This window comes from Octopus bimaculoides, chromosome 7 (genome assembly GCF_046866305.1).
Source record: "Octopus bimaculoides isolate indiv1 chromosome 7, ASM4686630v1, whole genome shotgun sequence".
Taxonomy (NCBI): Eukaryota; Metazoa; Mollusca; class Cephalopoda; order Octopoda; family Octopodidae; genus Octopus; species Octopus bimaculoides.
In genome coordinates, this window is record NC_142934.1 from 38464499 (window position 1) to 38486715 (window position 22217).

The following is a 22217-nucleotide window of genomic DNA, read 5'->3' on the forward strand; positions in this document are numbered from 1 at the left end:
TTAGTATATATGCAAAAATATGATCACGGCAAAGAATCTGTCAGCTTCACTGACTTTGGAAGAGATATTCACATCTGCCGCGGACTTAACCTCTTTGACTGTGCGCAATTGTTCTCTTCTTTCCAAAATAACTCTATCAAGTGTATTATGTTTTGCACATGTTTTGATAGGGATATTCTGTCAATATTCCTTGTAACGATACGCATATATGTAGGGAATAGCAGGGGCGTTGATATTTATTCCAGGACAGTCTTTTCTGCTGACAGAATCGTATATTGTTTCAGCAATACCATGTTGCAGTGGGTGGTTGTACCATATCCTTCACAAGGGATTGATGCAACCGACATTAGAGGTTACTCCTATGGAGTTTAAGAGATTCACTCCCCCCTTTGGTCATCGATATTTCGTAGTTATCTTCTACTTCTGTATGGCAAAAGCGTAAGCTTTCGAAATGTGACATGACGGTCACGAGTCCAAGAGAGATTTCATTCCATGTTAATATTATTCTCTTCCTCAAGTTTACGGGAAACACATTTTCATAACTTTTTTGTGATATGCAAAGTGTTTCTTTTCCAAGTCTTCGCTGAATTATGCTAACCCTGCGCTTCTGGGTCAACAAGGGAGGTTATCAGGAACTGAATTTTTGGTGGGGAGTTCACTACTAACTCACAAGGTGTTATTCCCTTCATTTTTGGGTGTTTGGTTGATGTATTTGATTTAACTGCTTTTGTTTGGCAGATGCTTTCTCAGTGACATAATACGGCACTCAAAGGTTTTTTGCATTGACCTTAAGACTCTTACATTTTCTTTTTTTCTAAAATTGAATGTTTGTGAGAGTTTACAGTTGATGTCAAAGTTTGTGAGTTTAATGTCTATGGAACGGATTTCCTCTATAGAACAGTGAAGTATTCCAAATGTTATTGTGGGATATTGTCTTGAAAGAGGGAAGCTCTTAGTCATCAGGAGTAGTGAAGGATTTCGAGTCTTTTACCGTTCAACCCTACGTATAGCTAACCCAACCACTAATCATTATATATCGGCTTACGTCCCAGTAACAGCAAGCCATATGTTTGCCATCCTTATTCAAAATCATCCAGAAGTTTTCTCTACAGTTTTAGTATTGGAACATATGGACCTTCTCTTTGTTTGCGCAGTCACTACAAGTCCAGTCAGAACTTTGCAAAGTGATCATCCCACAATCCTCCAGTAGCTCGCACGAATTTGCCAGCCTTTGCTTCTGCACTGTCCTAACAGTTATTTAGCAGGCTGTTACCTACTCTATTGGAGTGAGTTTGGCAGACTCAGAGCTGGTAGTGATTGCCGTCATTGCCTTCGACTATCAACGTCACCCTTAGCTGTTATGGTAGGGTCCTGTATGCATTTTCAAATTCCCGCCATAATTTCTTGTTACGCTAGAGGCCATTCGATTGGCTGAAATACTCTACATGGTATCGGGATTGCAAAAACGTGGAGGGACTCAGCTCTGAGGGATGCGTTGCACATGTTATTTCTTGTCCAGATCTTTATTATGACCTGATTATTTTAAAGCTGCGTCGGTTTTTGGAGTCTTTGCTGTATTCATCATCCTTATGTCGCTTGCATGGGGCAAAAATTAAGTCCGACATGTTGGAATTCTTAGCCATACTCCTCTTATAAAACACCGGTATATGCGTCATATGTTTGTTTTTTATCTTTTTTTTTGTAACACACGCTCACATTCATATTATGCATATACAATATAATATATTATTTAAAATACGTATCATAAAATATATATATTACTTAAATAATTTATAGTATATATATTGGTGTATAAATATATTAATGTAAACACCGGTATGGATTTTACAGCATTTTACTCGTGACATATATGTATGCATATTAATGTATATGTGTATGAATGTAGCTATATACATATATGTATATAAATATGTTTGTGTGTATGCATGTGTGTATAGAATCTTACTGGCTAATATACAAAATATGTTCCCCATTTTGGATATTGAAAAATGGACAATTAGAGCCTGTGGTAAGGATCTATTTAATTTTTTCATCCATTCCGATTTCTGAAATTATTCTATTTAAAACTTAGGGTTAGCTGCTCTTGGTTTCCAGAGAACTGTCACTCAACAGCGTTTCAGAGAAAGCAGATTGGGTCGTCCCTTTCCAGGTTATAATGAACTTAAAGGAATATCATCAGAGCATTTTCAAAATAAAGATTCCTCACATACTAGGGATAAAAGATTCAGAGGTTGGAACAATAATTATATTCGTATAAATATGACTTAACATAAGTGTAGATAATTTTAGCTCCTGCTTAAAATATTGGTCGAAATATAAAAACATATCTGGAAATTAGATAAAAATCAATATTTTAAAATTGCTGATTGAAATTATGATTGAATTATATTTCGATTTAATTTGAAACCTTTAGTTATTTGTGTATATACATCTATACAAATACACGTGCACTCATACACACATGCACACATTTATATGTATGTGTGTGTGTATGTGTGTGTATTTCAGAATAGCTTTAATAATGGTTTCTAATTTTGGCACAAGGTCAGCAATTGTGAGGGAATTTGTCGATACCATCGACCTCAGTACTTCACAGGTACTTTTTAAAAAATTAAACCCGAAAGTATGAAAAGCAAAATTGACCTTGGCGTGATTTGAACTAAGAGCGTAAAAACCCCGGAATTAATAGTGCAAAGCATTTTTTCCGGTGTTCTAAAGATTCTGCCAGCTCACCGATTTTGGAATAGTTTTTAATAATAACATTCATTTATTTATGTATCTACTTGCCTACCATTCTAAGAATCATCGAAAGCTAACTTTGAATTTTAGATTCCAAAACAGATATTAAGTCCCCAGGTAATCTGCGCTGCCGATTACGGACAGCTGTTGAGCGGAAAGACAGAGTAAATCTTGAAAACATTATCGAAGAATGCGAAAGTGTTGAGTATCCAGAGCTTGGTCCTGAGCTGTATGAAGCAAGAAAAACTCTTCAACAGCTGGGGAGCCGCTTCGAAGGTTAGCATTGTATTTTTAGCATTTTAATAAGATATATTAGCAAGGGTTTTTAAATATCATGAATACAACGAACTGTCAGAAATACTAACTCAATTTCCCTTTACGATATTTCTAACACAGTTGATTACGAATCATAAAACAGAGTAAGTATAAGGGAATAAATGTTAAAGATTGTATTGCTACTTTTTAAATATCAGTTCACTTGATATATAAAATCTTTATAAATTCATGATAAAGTGAACATTTACTTCAAACTTTCACAATTTGGTACAAAATGCCAGCTGCATGATTAAGGATTTTAGAAGGGATTTTAAGAGTTCCTCTTTAAATATTTAATGTAAATAAAATTCTATTTTCATGAATTTGTGTAGTTATGGACCTCTAAACTATTTCATGGAGTCCTAACATCCTAACAAAGTTTTCTGATCATTAACCGTTGCTGGTATTTTTGTTGTGTGTAGCCGTCCTCATGATCAAGCAGGATTATTTATTATGATAGGTATTAAGCAATTATATCTTTAATAAGTTTTCATTTAATTTAAATTTAAAGGAAAATGAAAGATCAATAACAATCTGAAAAACAAAATATATCTTGATGCATGAAATTAAGTACCAAGTGGTATTTTATCAATTACCAGGGAATACATCACCCAGCATTTTTCGAGACAAACTTAAGGATAGTATTAAGCTAAAAGATGAAAATGAAATCGCATCAGCTATTAAGAGATGTATTGCTGCCGGCTATCCTGAACTTCAAAGTGATGTTGATAACGCGCGAAAGTCTTTGAACATCTTACAAGGCGGGGATGGACGTAAGATGTTATTTAATGATATTTTTCATCACAATGTCAATGTTTTCATCACCAATGTAATCATAATAATGTTGCTATAATTTGCACTGATGCAAACATTCACATTAGAAACACAGGAAATGTGTCTATACACGCACACGCACATGCACAAATGCGCGCGCACGCACACACACACAACTCGCGTACGCGCACAAACAAGCGCTCGCGCGCGCATACACACACGCACTCATATATGGTTAGAAATAATTTACATATGTAATATATATATATGCATATGTGTGTGCGTATTTGAAAATGACTTTATAATTACACACATATACATTTACACATGCATGAACGCATATATACTCACACACACTCTCACCCATCGGTTCTTCATACGTTTTCATCAAAGAGCAATTACAATGCACTAAGTTATAAAGCACATGACAGAACTTGATAAGCAAAGGTTAGTGGGAAACACTTCTATGCTCAACTGAGTTGTTAAATAAATTAAGCGATTACTAATGGAAGCTATATTAATAACATAGTGGAATGTTAAATGCACATACAACACACACTAGTCACACTCAAAAGAAAAACATCTGACTAATGACGTATAAATTTAAAGGTCGAAATTCAAATTCTGGTGGTAACATCAAAACAATGACATTGACTTTGTCTGGCATATAAAGAAGCACAAACACACATCATATATGTGTGTGTGTGTGTAAAGAGGGAGTAGTGTCTAAAAAAATCTCCCATTCAAGTGTGGGAATGATGATAATATAAACAGTGAAACTATGTAGCTTTACGACAAATATTTAAAGTACACACTTTCACATCCAACTGCAATCTTTTTTTAATTTTATTTAATTTTTTTTTTAACATAGAGAATATAAAACTGTCTCTCTTTTCAACTTTTTTCATTCCCCACTGCAAATTCACTGTACTCTTCTTATTAATTTTACTACAATACACACCCACACACTTGTGCGCGCGCACACACATACACACACGCACACACACACACTTAAATGTTGATAACGAAGAAGTAGAATGAGTACTTAACACCAGAAAGACGGATAAAGCTATTGTTCATATAATATTTGTTACTTCTCCAATACCTGAGGCTTCCTTCTGATAGTGATCAGCATTTTTAAATTTGAAGAGTGTTCATAAGATTATAGAATAAATTTATCTTACTCATCTAGTAATCCCATATATTAGCATTATTTACTGTATAATTCTGTAATCTGAGTAAATGAGCGGAAAATATTTCTGAATTACTACAAATATTAATGTTCTTATCAAATAACACGTGTACTTATTAATATTTAGAGAAATAAATTTAAATTAGTTACGTCTATTTGAATGCTTGAAATTCATATTTTATTTGAAATTCTAATATCTGCGCTTTGTTTTATATGTATTTTCTTTCTATTTAAAAAAAAATCTGTGACTGTTGGGTTTATCATCAACTAGATATTACTTCAGCAGCAAAAATCAGAGATCAACTAAGGACAGCTATCAACCAGAAAAACAAATCACTATTAGACAATGCAATTTGTGAAGCTGAAGAAGCTGGTTATCCAGAAATCTCCGGTATTCTTTGCAAAGCGAGAGATACTATGGAAAGTTTGGGTTATGGTCGTGGAGGTTAGTTTATTATAATTCACTTAGAAAATGCACTGAATATTTGTGCAAAGCTTTTGAATGTCTGAGTAAAAAGAGAAATAAGTATTGGTGTTGTGGTTTCTGTTACTTTCAAATAATATATTGCAATGAAACAATATATGAGTATTGATACTTCAATGAAGATGCTGAATGTTAGTTATACTTACTGGAGGTTAATGGCGAAAAAGACATGTTAATGGAATGCATCTGAGAGCATGATTATTCAATATGTTTATTACATTTGCATCCCATTGCATGTAATGAGAGGATGAGGTTGCTTTAATTGTAACTATATGGAGAATATAAGTACTGTCCACTTAAGAATTAATAGCAGAAGGAGAATTTTGTATGTATAGAAAACCTGAATGTTTATTAAATATGTGTTTGCCTATGTACTAGAATGTGAGTTAATGTCTGTGCAGAGTATGACATTCAAGAAGCATAAGCAGTTCTCTCGTATGTTACTAATTTGCCCAATATAAATAATTAGAGTTTTGAGTGGGTATATTCTGAAAAGACAAGATTACTTAGCTGTGGTAACTACTTCAAGTGTCATAGATTGTTAGTCTTTATATGTGCATTTTCTATATATATAGATATATAGTATCGAAAATTATGTATGTATATGTGTGTGCGCGCGCGCGTATGAGTGAGTGCGTGTTCTTATATATATAATGCAATTTATTTAGGAACCAGTGAATGAAACTAAGTTTCTCTGTTCCAAAATGATTTAAGGTTCTTCTTTGATGATAGTTTGTTAACTTTTCAGTAGACGAAGGAAGTATATAGGCGTATAAAGTCCTGTAATCGAGCATTCGTTTATATGTAACTGGTTTTATACGACATCGTGTAGATCTTTGATATAAAGCGGGACCTGTTCGAGAGATTCTCACTCAATAGAGCTGCGGATGAAAAGAGATATGTCAATAAATGCTGAAACAGTACGAAGAATTTGCAATCCGTGTGATTGTAAATGTTTGCAAGTTAGGTGATTAACTTCTGGAGAAAATCATTATATAAATGGCAGTGCAATATTCAAAAATGTCTTTTTTCCTTGATAGCTTTTGCTAAAGGTTTATCAAAATTTTAAATTACTGACAGTTATTTTCCTTCACCAGGAGTAAAGACCCCCGATTCCCTGCGCATTAAACTTGACCAAGCAAAAAGACAAAACGATAAATCGACATTAGAAAATGCGATTGAAGAATGCATTGGATCCGGACATCCAGAATTGATGTCTGATATCCAGTTAGCTCGCTATGCTCTTGATTTTATGGAAGAGGACCGCGCATCAGGTTGGTTTTAGTCAGCTTCTGCGAAAAAGCCCATAAATATTGAATTAGGCTTCAATACTTTCTTAGCTTTTGTGACAGCTTTAAATAGTTGTTTCTTTAATTTCAGTTTAAATAAAATCTGTCAGAATGTTCTTTTGTACAACCTTGCATTTTTAATAGCATTAAACTTTCATTATACTCAGTATAATGAAAATTACAGTAAGATATTTTAATATGTTTTTTCTTCTCTATATTTGAGCAATAACTTTTAGCTATTCATCTAATGCCAAATATAGAACAGATATCAAGCTTTAGATAAAAAAAAAATGTTCCCAAATATTTTGTACAGCAAATTATCGTTAATTCTATAAAGCTGCTTTTGGAATCATATCACGTCTTGCTTCAAATGGAAGTACTTTTGCTCACATTTAATTTGCTTTGCCAATATTACAGTCGCTTTATCATCTACTTCCGCTCATACTCTCAATATCTTTCTACAACCTTTTGACAGGTTTAGTTGTTCCACATTGTTCACTAATGTATGATATATAGAATATAAGAGATCAACAATCACAAAAATTTACACACACATATACACATAATATATATTATCTATATGTACATATACACAAATGTGTGTGTACATGTATTGTGATTGCCAAATGGATTTCGAGTATCTTTGTATTCTCATTGCAGGCAGATGCCTGTTACAGTCTCAATAACTTTTTTGTCAACAATTACATTGACAGTGGCTCTGGCCTTGTGCATTAAGACAAAAGGAATTTTCAACAAGTTAGATGGTCACACCATTGAACATGAAGAATAACTGTGTATTTAGTATATGTTCGTTTGTTTATTTACTACATGTTTTTTTTTCTTTTATCTATATTATCTATATAGGTATGTCATATTTTATATATATATATATATATATATATATATATATATATATAGGTATATATATAGGTATATATATGTATATATATATATATATATATATATATATATATATATATATATATATATATATATATATATATATATATACCTATATACATACATACATACATACATACATACATATATATATATATATATATATATATATATATATATATATATATATATATATATATATATATATATATATATATATATGGGGAGAATTCACAAAAAATAAACAAAAGACGAAGGCAGGTGGTGTAGACAACAAACACATATGAATGTATGCGTGTTTATCGATCTATATATACTTGATGAGGCCTGAATTAATTTTCATTAATTAATTAGACACGTTGTCGCGCGCGCGCGCGTGTGTGTGTGTGTGTGTGTTAGAATAAAGTTTAGTCCCAGAAACAATGTATCCGAAAGTTTTTGAAAACTGACTACTGCCAACTATTACTTAACTTTTATCTTTCATTTAAGCATGTATCTTCTAATGAATCAGTCCTAGTTTAATTTAATTATGAACTTATTTATTCTCCATATATTTCCAGAGTAATTACAAAACATTTATGCCATTCAATTAGAATTAACTGTGAATTAACAATTAGAATTAATATGTGAAATATTTATTTCGAACAAGGTTTGCAAATGGAAACATTTCCTAAAATTTTGTAGTTGAACACGTCCATGATTGACTCAGAAGCATGTTTGATTGCAGATGAATACCATAAAAGCTATAGAGGCAGTAAGATTTTAAATGGATGTGCAAGTCAAAGAAAGTACGTTATATTTACACACCCCTCTCTTTATAAGATGCGCGTCATGTGCGTAGTAGGCAGGGAACCTGGTGAGTTGATTCCAGTCATTAACACTAGATTGAAAGCTGAATTTCAATTAGATCTAAAAGTACAAAACAACATATTACCTATTCTATATGGCTACACTTACAAATTCCAGTGTAATAATATAACTTTAACATATAGTAAAATATAATGCGATATAATATAATGCGAAAATAATGCGATATGACATATAAAATGAGATTATATATTGCTAAAAAATGTGATTACCAGGTATAAAACCCTTTAAATCCCTGCGCGCGAGACTTGAGCCTGCTCAAAGAGGAAATAATCCAGAAGCTACTGAGAGAACAATCAAGGAATGTATAAGTGCTGAATATCCGAAGTTGTTACCTGAGATTCAACAGGCTAGAGGTTATCTTGCAGCTCCAAAAGGTAACTGTAGAGGTGGGTCATGCGATTCGAAGACAAAATTGCTTCAGCTTAACTGCTCTTCACAAAATCACTTGCCCTCTGCAACTTTCAGCAGTATTCTTCCATGTGTTTTACATTACTTAATGAAATATATGCTTTCTATACATTTGTGTATTGTTTTATTTAAAAGCACTTCTTTGCCATTACTATCACTCTCACTTTCACTCTCTCTCTCTCTCTCTCTCTCTCTCTCTCTCTCTCTCTCTCTCTCTCTCTCTCTCTCTCTCTCTCTCTCCCATACGCAAACGTATTCTATCTCATAATGATATATATTATTATATGCTGTATATATATATATATATATATATATATATATATATATATATATATATATATATATATATATATATATATATATATATAAGGAAAAGAAAAATTATAAGCGTAGGATTATTTTTTTCGTTTTGTTTTGGAATTAATTAGGCTTGGAAACAACTTGAAGAATCTTTATCGGATTTGTACCAACTTTGTATTAAAAGATCGTCTACACTTATATTTTTTCCTTTCCTTATACTTTATCTATTAATTATACCAATATTAAATATATAGTTTTTATATATTCTTTGCTCGGATTGAACCGGCGGTCTGGATGTTTAACATCCCTTTGAAGGATTTTGGTCCTTACTTCTTTGATACATATATATATATATATATATATATATATATAGATATAGATAGATAGATAGATAGATAGATATCATTTATCTTTTTTACTTGTTTCAAACTATGGCCATGTTGGAGTACCGCCTTGAAGACTTTTTAGTCGAATGTAGTAACCCCAGTACTTACTTTTATAAGCCTGGTACTTATTTTATCGATCTCTTTTGCCGAATCACTAAGTTACGGGGACGTGGACATACCAGCACTGGTTGTCGAGCAGTGGTGGGGACAAACACAGACTCAAAGACACGACGGGCTTCCTTCAGTTTCCGTCTACCAAATCCATTCACAAGAATTTGGTCTGTCCAAGGCTATAGTAGAAGACATTTGCCCAAGGTGCCACGCAGTGGGACTGAACCCGGAATTATGTGACTGGGAAGCAAACTTCTTACCACATAGCGACGCCTGCACCTATGATAGTATGATATATGCATTTACATATATGTATGTGTGTGTGTGTGTGTGTGCGCGTGTGTGTGTGTGCGTGTGTGTGTATGTGTGTGCGTGCGCGTGTGTATGTAGACAGCCAACCAGCCAGCCAGACAGGCAGACAGACAGATAGACAGACAGACAGATAGATAGATAGATAGATAGATAGATAGATAGATAGGTAACAGTATGTTGCAATTTTAATACAGACTTGCTTATTCATATTTTAAAATTTGAAGCAGAAGAAACAGACCTAGATTAACTCATTTATCTCTTCTGTTTTCCTTCTGTTTCAAATTGGTGCTTATAATGGGATGTTTCCGATAAGTTTAAACAGAATTGCTGCAGTTAATTCGTAATGTTAAATAACGACAAATTCCGTTACAAAATATATTCTAGTGCCACTTGATTTGACGTTGCTCTTATATTCCTTTGAATGTTCAACATAGCACTAACAAAAGTATTTGACTGGTAGACATGTAACATCCAGGCAATTTCAAGTACTTTTTGTTTCAGTCAATAGACAGACTGTCAGTCCCATCTCATCTCGATTATCAGAATATCTCAAAGCGTTTATTGGTTCTGATTTGGGTAGAGACAGAATCTCAAATATGTGTTCGTACTATATTAAAAATTATGATTTCTTTTATCATTTCTTTTTGTTACTCTTGCATATTTTTAAATTTACATATATATTCAGATTTTTTACAACAGTTTTAGTAGTAATGACATATTTGAATTCATGTTTACTTATATTAGAGTAATATAATTACATTATTCATCCATAGTTTTTATATGAAAAGAATAAAAGAAGTGCTCTAAAGACCAGTATTTTTGAACTATTTGTTTTACTAAGCAAATTATTTGACCTTTAGAATTAATGAAAAATTAATGAAAACACTTTATGACTATAATTATTTCATTATTTGTGTTCTATACTAAAAGGAGTAATTAGTGTTCGAGAGAAAAAGGTAAGCATAAAATAAATCAAATCCTCAAATTTGTTTTACTTTTAGTTGAAGCCAGTTTAATATAGGACCTAATTTTCCAAGAATGCAAATAACGGAATTTTTCTCTGAAAAATGTGTGGTGAATTATTTGCTTTAGATTAAATTTCAAAGTTTACTTCGAATGTTTGCCTTAAATTGTTTTGCTACAGTGAAAATCAATAGTAAATATCTACATATTCACCCCGCCCAAAAAGAAAGACATTTGCTGTTGATTTTTCCTTTAATTTTCATCTTAAATATTATAGAACACTCATCAAGTTTAGATTTCTTTGCCGTTTGTAATGATTTGAAGACCTTACATCATCCAACACAGCCAGGATCAGTAAAGAAACCCAGTCTACTGAAATTTGTCCGACAAGGTGACACCTCAGAATATCCAGAAATAGCTCATGGCATGCTTCCCACTCGAACTCATTTACAGCAGTTAAGCAGACCCTGTGGAGGTTAGCAATTTGATAACAATTTCGGGGTTTATCTTAGCTCCAAAAACGTTTGTGGAACTACTAGACATAGAAAGACGGCAGAAGTAATGCTATATAATATAAACTTTGCAGTTTCTAAAACTAAATCATACAATAAGTACTAGAAAATTCTTCAACTGAACCCTACTAACTAAATAGCTCATTAAATTTTTTTGAGTTTAATCGAAAAAAATATAGATTTTTTTTCTATTTTTATGATTAAATATCACGATTTTATGCTATATTATTTCAATCATATATGATACGTTAGTGTGTGTGTGTATGTGTGTGTGTGCGTGTGTGTATGTGTGGTGTGCGTGCGTGTGTGTGTATGTGTGTGCACGTACGCACATACATTACATACATACGTATGTATGTATGTATGTATGTATGTATGTATGTTTAGAGGTATCAGTCTGTCCCGCGAGACCATGAATCTCCGTCAGGAAAACTGGAAAGTCTTGCTTCGGGCTTAGAAAAGTAGCGTCTGTTGCAAATGCCAAGACCCACATGTGAGTGATAGTCACATCGGCAGTTGATTAACCAACTAACTAATCGATCGTACGTTTAACACGCATTAAACAAACCATCGATTAGTTAGTTGGTTAGATATTTTACAGATTGATTAACGATAAAGAAGTGATATAGAACCTGTGTGTGTGTTTATTATTACCGGCGTAATGACCCTCCCAAGACACATAAGGTATTTTTAAGTTTTCTATTTTTATTTCCCATCCAAACTCGAAAGAAATAATGAGTGCTGTTACTTCACCCCAATTTCTATCATCCATTGTCTTAGAGGTTTTCTTAAACATATTGTGCCTCATTAGTAGTTGTCAGATCAGAATGTTTGGTATCCTTTTACTATTTTTTTTTTTGTCTTAAGAAAATGATGCCAAATTTCTTTAGGAATTAACTGAAGAAAAGCATAAAAACAAAGGGGTAAAAAATTGGGGGCAACGCTATAATTTACGCGGTTAGTTTGATATCTTTAACAAGTTCAGATTATAAACTTATAGTATTATGCTGAACTATTCCTTTTCTTGTATATATTGGACTTTCCACCTTGCTTTATCAAGAATAAGCACATGTGAAGCAAACATACAAAGAAACGCTCATTAATACACATACTTGCATACATAATACATATGCACTCATGCGTGCACTCATGCATAATTTTAAATGTAAGATATCCCGTTTTAATAAGCATTAAAGTTTGACATTGCAATGAAACGTAAGTAAAGCGACTGCTCCCAAGGTTTTGATCTTTCGTTGACAGAAAAAGGGATATCTCGAAATAGTTTCTGGTGTCGTTAAACCATCATCAAAGAAAGAATACTTATATGTTGTCATCAAAGAAATGATTAGTTTATTGCTATTTGATGTGTATTCAAAATTGGTCTAAGCTTAACAAGTCAGTATATGCACTATCAACAGCAATTAATTAATAATATTGGTATGAAAAAGTACGCCTTACATTTCAGCTATCCCCCAAACACTAAGTAGTGATCTATCTGCTTATTTATGTGTGTGTGTGTGTGTGTGTGTGTGTGTGTGTGTGTGTGTGTGTGTGTGCGTGTGTGTGTGTCTGTGTGTGTGCGTGCGCGCACACACACACACATATATATATATGTGCGTGTGTATGTGTGTATGAATAGGCATCCAGTCTGTCATCGTATCTACTCAAATGCGTTGGACAAGCAATGTTGTACGTATGTAAGATAAAAGGATTCTAAAGCAACTGTTCTACGGTGAAATGTGCACTGGAAAGCATCCTCGGTACAAAGTCTGCATAAAAAGCAACCTGAAAATACTGATATCACCGTAAAATACTAGGAAGACCTAGCTTTGGAAAGAGTTGAGCAGAAGAAGCGTATAAGGGAATAATAACCTTCGATAATCTGGGCGATGCAGGTAATACAAGGGATATATATATATATATATATATATATATATATATATATATATATATATAATAAGTATCAAACTTAAAATAATTATTGAGGTTGGTTTAATCGATTAAAACTTTGATGTTGTGCACTAGAACGGTCACGTTCCTATGACTTAAACACGTAGTTGGACTACAGCCATTTTGGAGTACTACATTCGAGCGGGTACTCAATAATTCCGACCCCAATACTTATTTCAGACTGGTATTAATTTCATTCAGTACTACTTGTCAAAATAAAAGGTCACAGCATATATAATACAACACAGTTTTCTATATCGATATAAATATAGACTTGGACTCATATACACATAAACACACAAACACACACCACGCGCGCGCGCGCACACACACACACACACACGCACACACTCACACACTCTCACACATAACCCGTGACAATAGAATACACTTGTTATGCAGTGGGATCGAATATGAACCACGAAGTGGTGAAGTGAACAGCTTTCCCCACGAAAACATGCTTCTGTCTATTCTATGTATATATTAAAAATCTTGTTTTTGTATTGGTATTTTAGAGACATCAAAGCCTTTTTCTCTCTGGAACCAAGTCCAAAAATTTACCACACATATACAAACACACACACATATATACAAACACACACACACACACACACACACACACACACACACACACACACACACACACACACACACACACTCAAACATATATACATTCAAAACAACAAAGAACATCCCAACCACTCTCAAAACATCTCAAAACTCAAGAAATCAAATTTAACTCCAGATATTTTTGCAACTAACTCACATATACAGGATGTCTCAGAAAGATTTACCCATGTTTAAAACTCTTCATAAAGAATATCGCTTGGGGTAATATTATCTACATTTCACATAAAGATCTGCATATGTCTTTTGTTCATGTGTCTATTGTTTCGTTCGTCTATAACAGGTTTGTAAACAAATGTGGTATCGAAAGCAAAATGTGATCAGATTGTCACTTTGAAAATAGTTGGCGTGAGCAACTAGGACATAACAAAACAGTTGAATGTGTGCCATAAAACAGTGTTCAATATCTGGAAACGGTATATGACGTCTACTACTACCTCTAACAAGCCAATTCCTGGTATCCTGGTAAGAAACGATCAATTCATACTGCTGAAGCTGTGAAGAAGCGAATGAACCGAAATCCTTCCAAGAGTGCAAGAGAAACTGCAAAAGCTCTTGATATTTCAAAACCATTAATGCACGGGATTTTTAAAGAGGATTTAAAGCTAACTGCATACAAGAAACAATCTCGGCAGTTAATTTCAGCAGCTTCCAAGAATAAGGGTTCGACAGGGGTAAAACCATGTTAGCTGAGATGAAAGACGCCGCTAACAAAGTGTTGATCTAGTCCGACAAGAAGATCTTCACTGTGGGGGCAGTTACCAACAGGGAGAATGACACGCTTTATGCACGTAATGAAGAAAATTTGCCCGAAGGTAGCAGGAGTCATTAAACGCCGTCAGAAACCAGCTTTATTCATGGTGTGGGCTGCAGTTGCATCTGATGGGTACAAGTCTTGCGTGATATTCAGCGATGCTGGTGTCAAGGTCAACAGTGAAGTTTATGCAGAAATGTTGGATGAGAAAGTGTAACCCTAGGTCACAGAAACCTTTGGTGGCCGTTATATCTTCATTCAAGACAGGGCTCTGGCCCACACATCCAGTTTCACATAGAGGTGGTGCAAAGAGCATTTCAGCGGTATGAGAAGTGGAAGGTGGGGTGATATGTTTGAAAGGTACTAAAGATAGGTAAAGAAAATGGTACAGGGGTGATGTACTAAAGTGAGTATAAACCTCAAAAAGGAAGGGAAGAATAATAAGATATATAATAATATAATAGATATGAGAAGCACAGTAAATCCACAATATGCATCATCTCAAAAGTAGGAATACTTCATATAACTTGTCATGGTCCCTAATAGATTCAGGAATTCCATACCAAGGTCAACGCTCAGCCCGTAAGCTATTCCTAAAAGAGGCATTCCACATATTAATACACAATTCTTCAATACTACTAAATAAGTATGATGAGTCCCTAGGTAGATGCAACCACCGCTTTTTCATACCTTCAAATTTTACCACAAATCTAATTGCAACCTAAATCACCGCACAGTACATATACCGAACACCCATTCGGTAATATCCAACGACTATATTTGACTTTCCAATGTCTTAATTCTTTAACTTCTCCATTATTGATTTTAATTTTTAGTTTAACAACATATATAAACATATATGTATGTGTATGTATGTGTGCCTGTGTGTGCTTTGCAAACAACTTGCACATGCAAGTGCTACCAGTCGAAAACTCCGAATACTGGAAGCCAGCAAGCGTATGGGGTCATCAGGAGAGAATGCACGACGTGGGGCCTACCTCTCGACGGCATCATCTGTTATCAAGTATAGCTCAATATTCTTCTATCTATCGCTCATCTCTGTTTAACCAAATCCAAATATGTGTATACACATACACACACACACACACACATACACACACATGCATACATATACACTGTACCTCATTTTCTCTCGAGCACACACACTCATATACACGCACGCATACACGCACGCACACACGCACGCACGCACACACACACACACACACACACACACACATACACACGACTACAGCCATATTGGAAAATCAATTCGCCAGGGTTTTTACTCAATGACATCGATCTTAGTTCTTATTTTGAGTTTGATACTAATTCTGTTCTCTTTTTGTTCAGCTTATAGGTTATGAAGACGTAAGCAAACCTACGATAGTTGTTAAGCAGTGTGAGACAAATGCAAACACGTACACACACATATACTTGCATAAAGGACTTCTGCACAATCTCCGTCCACCAAATTCATTCGCAAAGCATTGGTCGATTAAGTCTATAGTAGACGATACTAGCTCAAATTGCCACGTAGTGTGACAGAGCCCAAAACCACATGATTTCAACACTAACTTCTTAGCTACACACACTTATTTGCAATCGGTAGCTGACATGGCTACAAACACAAACTGAGAACTACACCCACTTCTACACAAGGCTACCCTCGACTACAGATACAGGATAGCCACCAGTAACACCAACACAAACGTCACAAAACTATTTCTTCTAAATATAGGAGGGCTGTTGCACGGCAACTGTAAGACAAAAATCTCATTCCTGAGAGACCTTGCGGCATTCAATCAAGCTTTATGCATGGTACTTGTGGAAACGCATCTTAGACCTGATAGAGGGGATGCAGAAATACACATACCACAATATGTTGTCATACGCTTAGATAGAAAGGAGAGGAGTCATGGTGGAGTTGCTGTGTACATCCGAGAAGACCTCACGCCCTATGTCCTGCTGTCATATTGAAATTCAGCGTGTGACACTCAAATTGTACCCATAAAACAACTTAATATTGTTATATGTACTACATATCGCCCACCGTATGCTCCGAGTCATACAGGCAAGTTTGACGACTACCTAACAAAGATAGAAGTTCTCACCAAACTGGAACAACACATCAGTGTATTCCTTTTGGGTGACTTTAACTTCTCCAATGGCTGCATGACTTGCTGAAAGATAGAAGTCGAGCGATAGTAGCCAATGTGTGCGTATATATATATACGCACACATATATATTTATATATATACATGCACACATACACATACATATACACACATATATATATACATACACATATACATACGTATATATATATACATACATATATATACATACATACATACATACATACATACATATATATATTAGAAGGTTTGGAAGTGATGTACAGGTATTATATATTAGAAAAAATAATAAGGTACCAGAGATCTGGATGGTTGTACATTTACAGATTTTTATTAATATGTCACATGCTTTTATAAATCATATATTAGCGCTTGCATCTACTCTAATAGATTCTTCAAATTTAAATCTGAAGAATCTATTAGAGTAGATGCAAGCGCTGTATATATGATTTATAAAAACATGTAACATATTAATAAGAATCTGTAAATGTACAACTATCCAGATCTCTGAGTACCTTATTATTTTTTCTAATATATATATATATATATTATATGTGTGTGTATGTGAGTGTGTGTGTATACAGATACATATACATATATATATATATGTATGCTTATGAAAAAATTGTATTTATGTATTATCTATGCATAATAATTCCATACATGTATGTATAAGTGTGTGTATATGTGTGTGATTGTGAGTGTGTGTGTGTGCAACGCTTTAATGCTAAACACTGAGACTTATCCTGACTTAATAGATTCACTAATAACAACAATCATGATTCTTAGTCTATTTGAGTTAATACAGCAAAGCTGTGCATCTTTTCACCATTGAATTCATTCTTAATACATTTGTTACAGGGACCAGCTCACATATGATGAACAATATTTCCTTACATAATTTTGCTGTTTTTTGTGCGTTCAAAATGTTTTACAATTTTGCTTTTACATGCGTTTTCTTTGATCATCCATGATTAAATAAAAGCGTAATTATTATACTTTTAAATCATCGAAGGATGATTTTTTTTACCGCGGTATACATATATGTTTGCGCGCGCTCGTGAATGTGTATAAGTGTTATATTCGAGTATTATATTTGTATATTATGAAATACACAATTAACAATTCAAATTGTTTACTTTCAGGTATTAAAACAAATTTATGTGTGTGTACTGTTTATTTTCCTATTTTCATAGATATAGAACATTCTTTTGTGTTGTTGTTTTTTTTGTATATATTCAGGTGAAATCTGTTACTGCAATAATTTCTGAAATAATATTCATTTGAAAATATATTGAATTATAATTGTGTTTCTGTACTTTGTCAAAAGAAAACAATATGCATAATAACATAGTACATTGCATATGTCATACATTTAACCATATTTTGTCAACAAAAGGTATAAAAACTCCTGAATCAGTCCGCGAAGCATTGAAATATGCTATGAAAGAAGCAGATGAACCAGCATTGGAACGAGCTATCAAAGACGCTACGGCTGCTGGTTTTCCAGAACTGGCATCTGATGTACAAAAAGCTCGTGATAAATTGGACCTTCTGAGAGGCGGACGTGGAGGTAAGATTCTCGGAAATATTACTGAAGTAAAAACACTTGAACATCCTACTATGCTAGCTCCTCTGCATTCCTCATTTTGCATGATTTCTTCTCACCCTTAATTTTACGATGTAGAAACAGTCATTGGAAAGACTATGGGCACAAGAATGGCTACCACCTACATCACATATATGTTGACTTCATTGAGCGAAATCATTTCCCAGTTTATTGGGTCCAGCCCAGAATTATTCGGTTATTATACTACCTCTCCTCTTTCCCCTTCACTTTCCCCCTCTCTTTCTCTCTTACTCTCTCTCTCTTTCTCTCTCTCTCTCTCTGTTGTGAAGAACAATACTCTTTCTTCTCTGTCAGCACGTTTTATCTCTCGTCATTTCACTTCTCTTACACCTCCTTCACTCCTCGAGATCACTGTCTTATTGACCATTCCATTCTCACACTCTCTGCTTGAAACCCTAACCCTACTTCGACTTTCCCTTCACCCACAAACCATGTACTCCATCTCCTACTTTATATTCCTCTGTCTTCGCTGGCTGTGTAACTGCTACCATTATTCAGCTGCAATACATGTCAGGTCTATTTATTCGACGTGCTTATCCACTCATATTTAGTCAAGCAGCCCCTTCCCGTACTTGTACCATCAACTGCACTTCAGCTCTTAAACACCACGTTCGGAACCCAACTCACTGCATCCAGTTTCCCTCACTTACGACTCCACCATCCTGCTTCTCAGCTGCGCTCTCCTCTGCCTCATTTTGCATATTACACTTTTCGTTTTTCCCTAGTCTCACTCATTTTTTTCTTTTAAGCAACCCACGTAGCCTCCTCAACCACAGCTTGATGCGGGAAAGAAACATCCCATATATATTCCTTGTTCCCATCTTCGTTGTTATACCCGTTCTTTCCTTTCAAACGTCACCAGCCACACTGGGCCTTCCGCATTAAAACTCTTTCCCTGCACTCCCAGTGACCTCATATATGTGCTCAAATTATTACTTTGCAAAAAATGAGGGCAGTGATATTAAAATCTCTCATTTGCGAGCAATCCGTGCGATGAAATACATTGAGACATACTGATGCCTGTATTCTAGCGTGACCATAAAAATACCAGGAATTGGTAAAAATAAAAAGAATAAAAGAATATGTATGTATATATGTATGAATATGCACATGTGCATATATATATATATATATATATATATATATATATATATAGTTGAAAAACGATTAGAGATCTATACAAATCAAATTTTTATATATAACACATTGAAAGGACATTTAACACAATACACACGCACGCACGCACGCACGCACACACACACACACACACACACACACACACACACACACACACACACATAAAAGTTGCATAAGTGATTCAAAGGCAGATATTTGTGCACTGCGCTTACCAAATTGAAATTTTAATTAGCAGAAAAATCTCACTGCATTCATTTGTGTAATTTTACAGCTAAATAATAACGAAATGTATATTTTGTATATTGGCTTATTGAATTCTCTTTCTTTTCTTTTTACCACTATCTTCCCTCTCTTTCTCTCTCTCTCTCTCTCCCTCCCCCCCCTCTCTCTCTCTCTCTCTCTCTCTCTCTCTCTCTCTGGGGGATTGAGAGAGAACGCGTATATGCATTTGCATATATGTGTGTGCATGTGTGTGTGTGTAACATGTTGAGTCAAAAGTTTTTCGTATTTCAAGTTTTAAATAATAGTTCAAACAAATTACATATGAGAAGCATTTATTCATCAAAATATATTCCATTATATTCTATTATCTGTTGCCATCGTTGTGCCAGAAGCTCGGTTCCGTGCTTATACCATTTGGCTGATTTAAAGTAAAAAACAACTCCTTGCACCTGTTTTCATTCTCATCCTCATTTTTTAACATCCATCAGTGCAGGAAATGAGTCATGATTCGGAAAAGGTGGTAATCTGATGGTGCAAGGTCCAGGTTGTAGGCAAGGTGAAGTAGCATTTCTAGCCCCTCAGTTTTCCGAAGTTTGCGCTCGGTAATCACATTGTCAGTATGTCTTGGGGCGTGGTCATGTTGTAGGAGTGCATGTCCTCGATTGATCAATACTGGATAGCGAGCTTTCAAAGCGTCATATACTCGCTGCAGGTATTGGGCATAAAAGTTAACGTTCACAGTTTGACCATCTGTGACAAGCTCAAAGTGCAACACCACCACCGTCCTCGAAATTTCACCAAGCACAACATAATCTTCTGTTCAAACAGCCCTTGCTTCACGACAGGTTTTGAAGCCTAGCTGGAACACTGCCGTTGATTTCTTTTATTGGGATTACGAAAATAGATTCATTTTTTTCTATCCCAGTTTCAAAAACGGGTATTTCGAGGATTTTCCAGCAGTTGTTTGCAAACGTTCACACGTTGTTGAGCCTGCTCATTGATCTGTTCATGAGGAGCTTCTCGATAGGTTCTGTGCACAAAGCCAACCCTATAGAAGTGTCGATTGATGGCGCTTTGTGAAGGATCAAATTCTGTTCACAATGTACGAGTGCTTGCACTTGGCTGTTGTTCAACCATTTCAAGTACAGCTACACCTTCCACAACAGAAGATATATCTGACCTTGGTTTGTGTCACCTTCCTTGTAACATCTGAATCAATTCTTGCCACATGTTCGTTGACAATCCTCGGACCTTCCACATCGTTAATTTCTTTTACAGCTGCCTTTGCACTTAGCCCTTTTCCCCCACAATTAGCGGGGAAATGGTTCTAATTGCAATTTTTTCACTCATGATAAAAGCTGTAAAATAAAGAATAAACAATTCAGCAAGATTGTACAACTTGTAGTAAGTTAATGATATATCATGGAGATATAAGTTGACAATTCTAAAACACTTTTGGTTCAAGCTGGTATATCTATCTATCTATCTATCTATCTATCTATCTATCTATCTATCTATCTATCTATCTATCTATCTATCTATCTATCTGTCTCTCTGTCTGCCTGCCTGCCTGCCCACCTGCCTGCCTGCCTGTCTGTCTGTCTGTCTGTCTATCTATCTATCTATCTATCTATATATATATATATATATATATATATATATAAAGTGGAGATGTGTGCTTATATGTGTGTGTGTGTGTGTGTGTGTGTGTGTGTGTGTGTGTGTGTGTGTGTGTGTGTGTGTGTGTGCTTGTGTGTATATAAACATTTAATGAATTAACTTCTTTCACAAATAGCTACAAAATCTGCTGAATCTCTGAAAAAAATGCTCCATGATGCTGTTGCTATGAAGAACAAATCAGCTCTTGAACAAGCTATCAAGGAATGTGAAGCTGCAGCTTACCCCGAGTTATCATATGACCTTAGAGAAGCCAGAGATGCACTTGAAAATATAGGCGGCGGTCGTGGAGGTAAGTTACACAAGCCATAATAATGCCATATGTATACGAAAGGATATATGAATATTTTGGGCTGTAGTGGCTAGCATAGCATTTCAAAATTCTGGATTCGTTAAAATAAAGTTCCTGCAAAATTTGCATCGTTGTACCTTTATTATACTATAATATTTTTGAAAGGCGGCGTATTTTCAGAGGAGGTTGGTATTGTATAATGTAACAGTATTT

General features: G+C 34.6%; 2 protein-coding genes across 3 annotated transcripts in view; both read left to right on the plus strand.

Moving 5' to 3' along the window:
• Positions 1-22217, plus strand: part of LOC106876157 (uncharacterized) — a 301548-nt gene that overhangs the window by 268420 nt on the left and 10911 nt on the right. The window contains exons 181-182 of the mRNA XM_089355802.1: positions 18446-18619; positions 21831-22004. Of these exons, the coding sequence (XP_089211928.1) occupies positions 18446-18619; positions 21831-22004 (348 nt within the window). The remainder of the gene's footprint in view (positions 1-18445; positions 18620-21830; positions 22005-22217) is intronic.
• LOC128248363 (uncharacterized) lies at positions 3510-11544 on the plus strand. Of its 2 annotated transcripts, XM_089355226.1 has the most exons (5): positions 3512-3848; positions 5313-5486; positions 6623-6799; positions 8797-8970; positions 11342-11544. In XM_089355226.1, the coding sequence occupies exons 1-5, from the start codon at positions 3632-3634 to the stop codon at positions 11542-11544; spliced, it is 945 nt and encodes a 314-aa protein (XP_089211352.1). In that variant the 5' UTR covers positions 3512-3631. The 2 variants fall into 2 exon arrangements, with proteins under 2 accessions (XP_089211351.1, XP_089211352.1); XM_089355225.1 differs by lacking the exon at positions 11342-11544 and having other exon boundaries at positions 3510-3848; positions 8797-9272.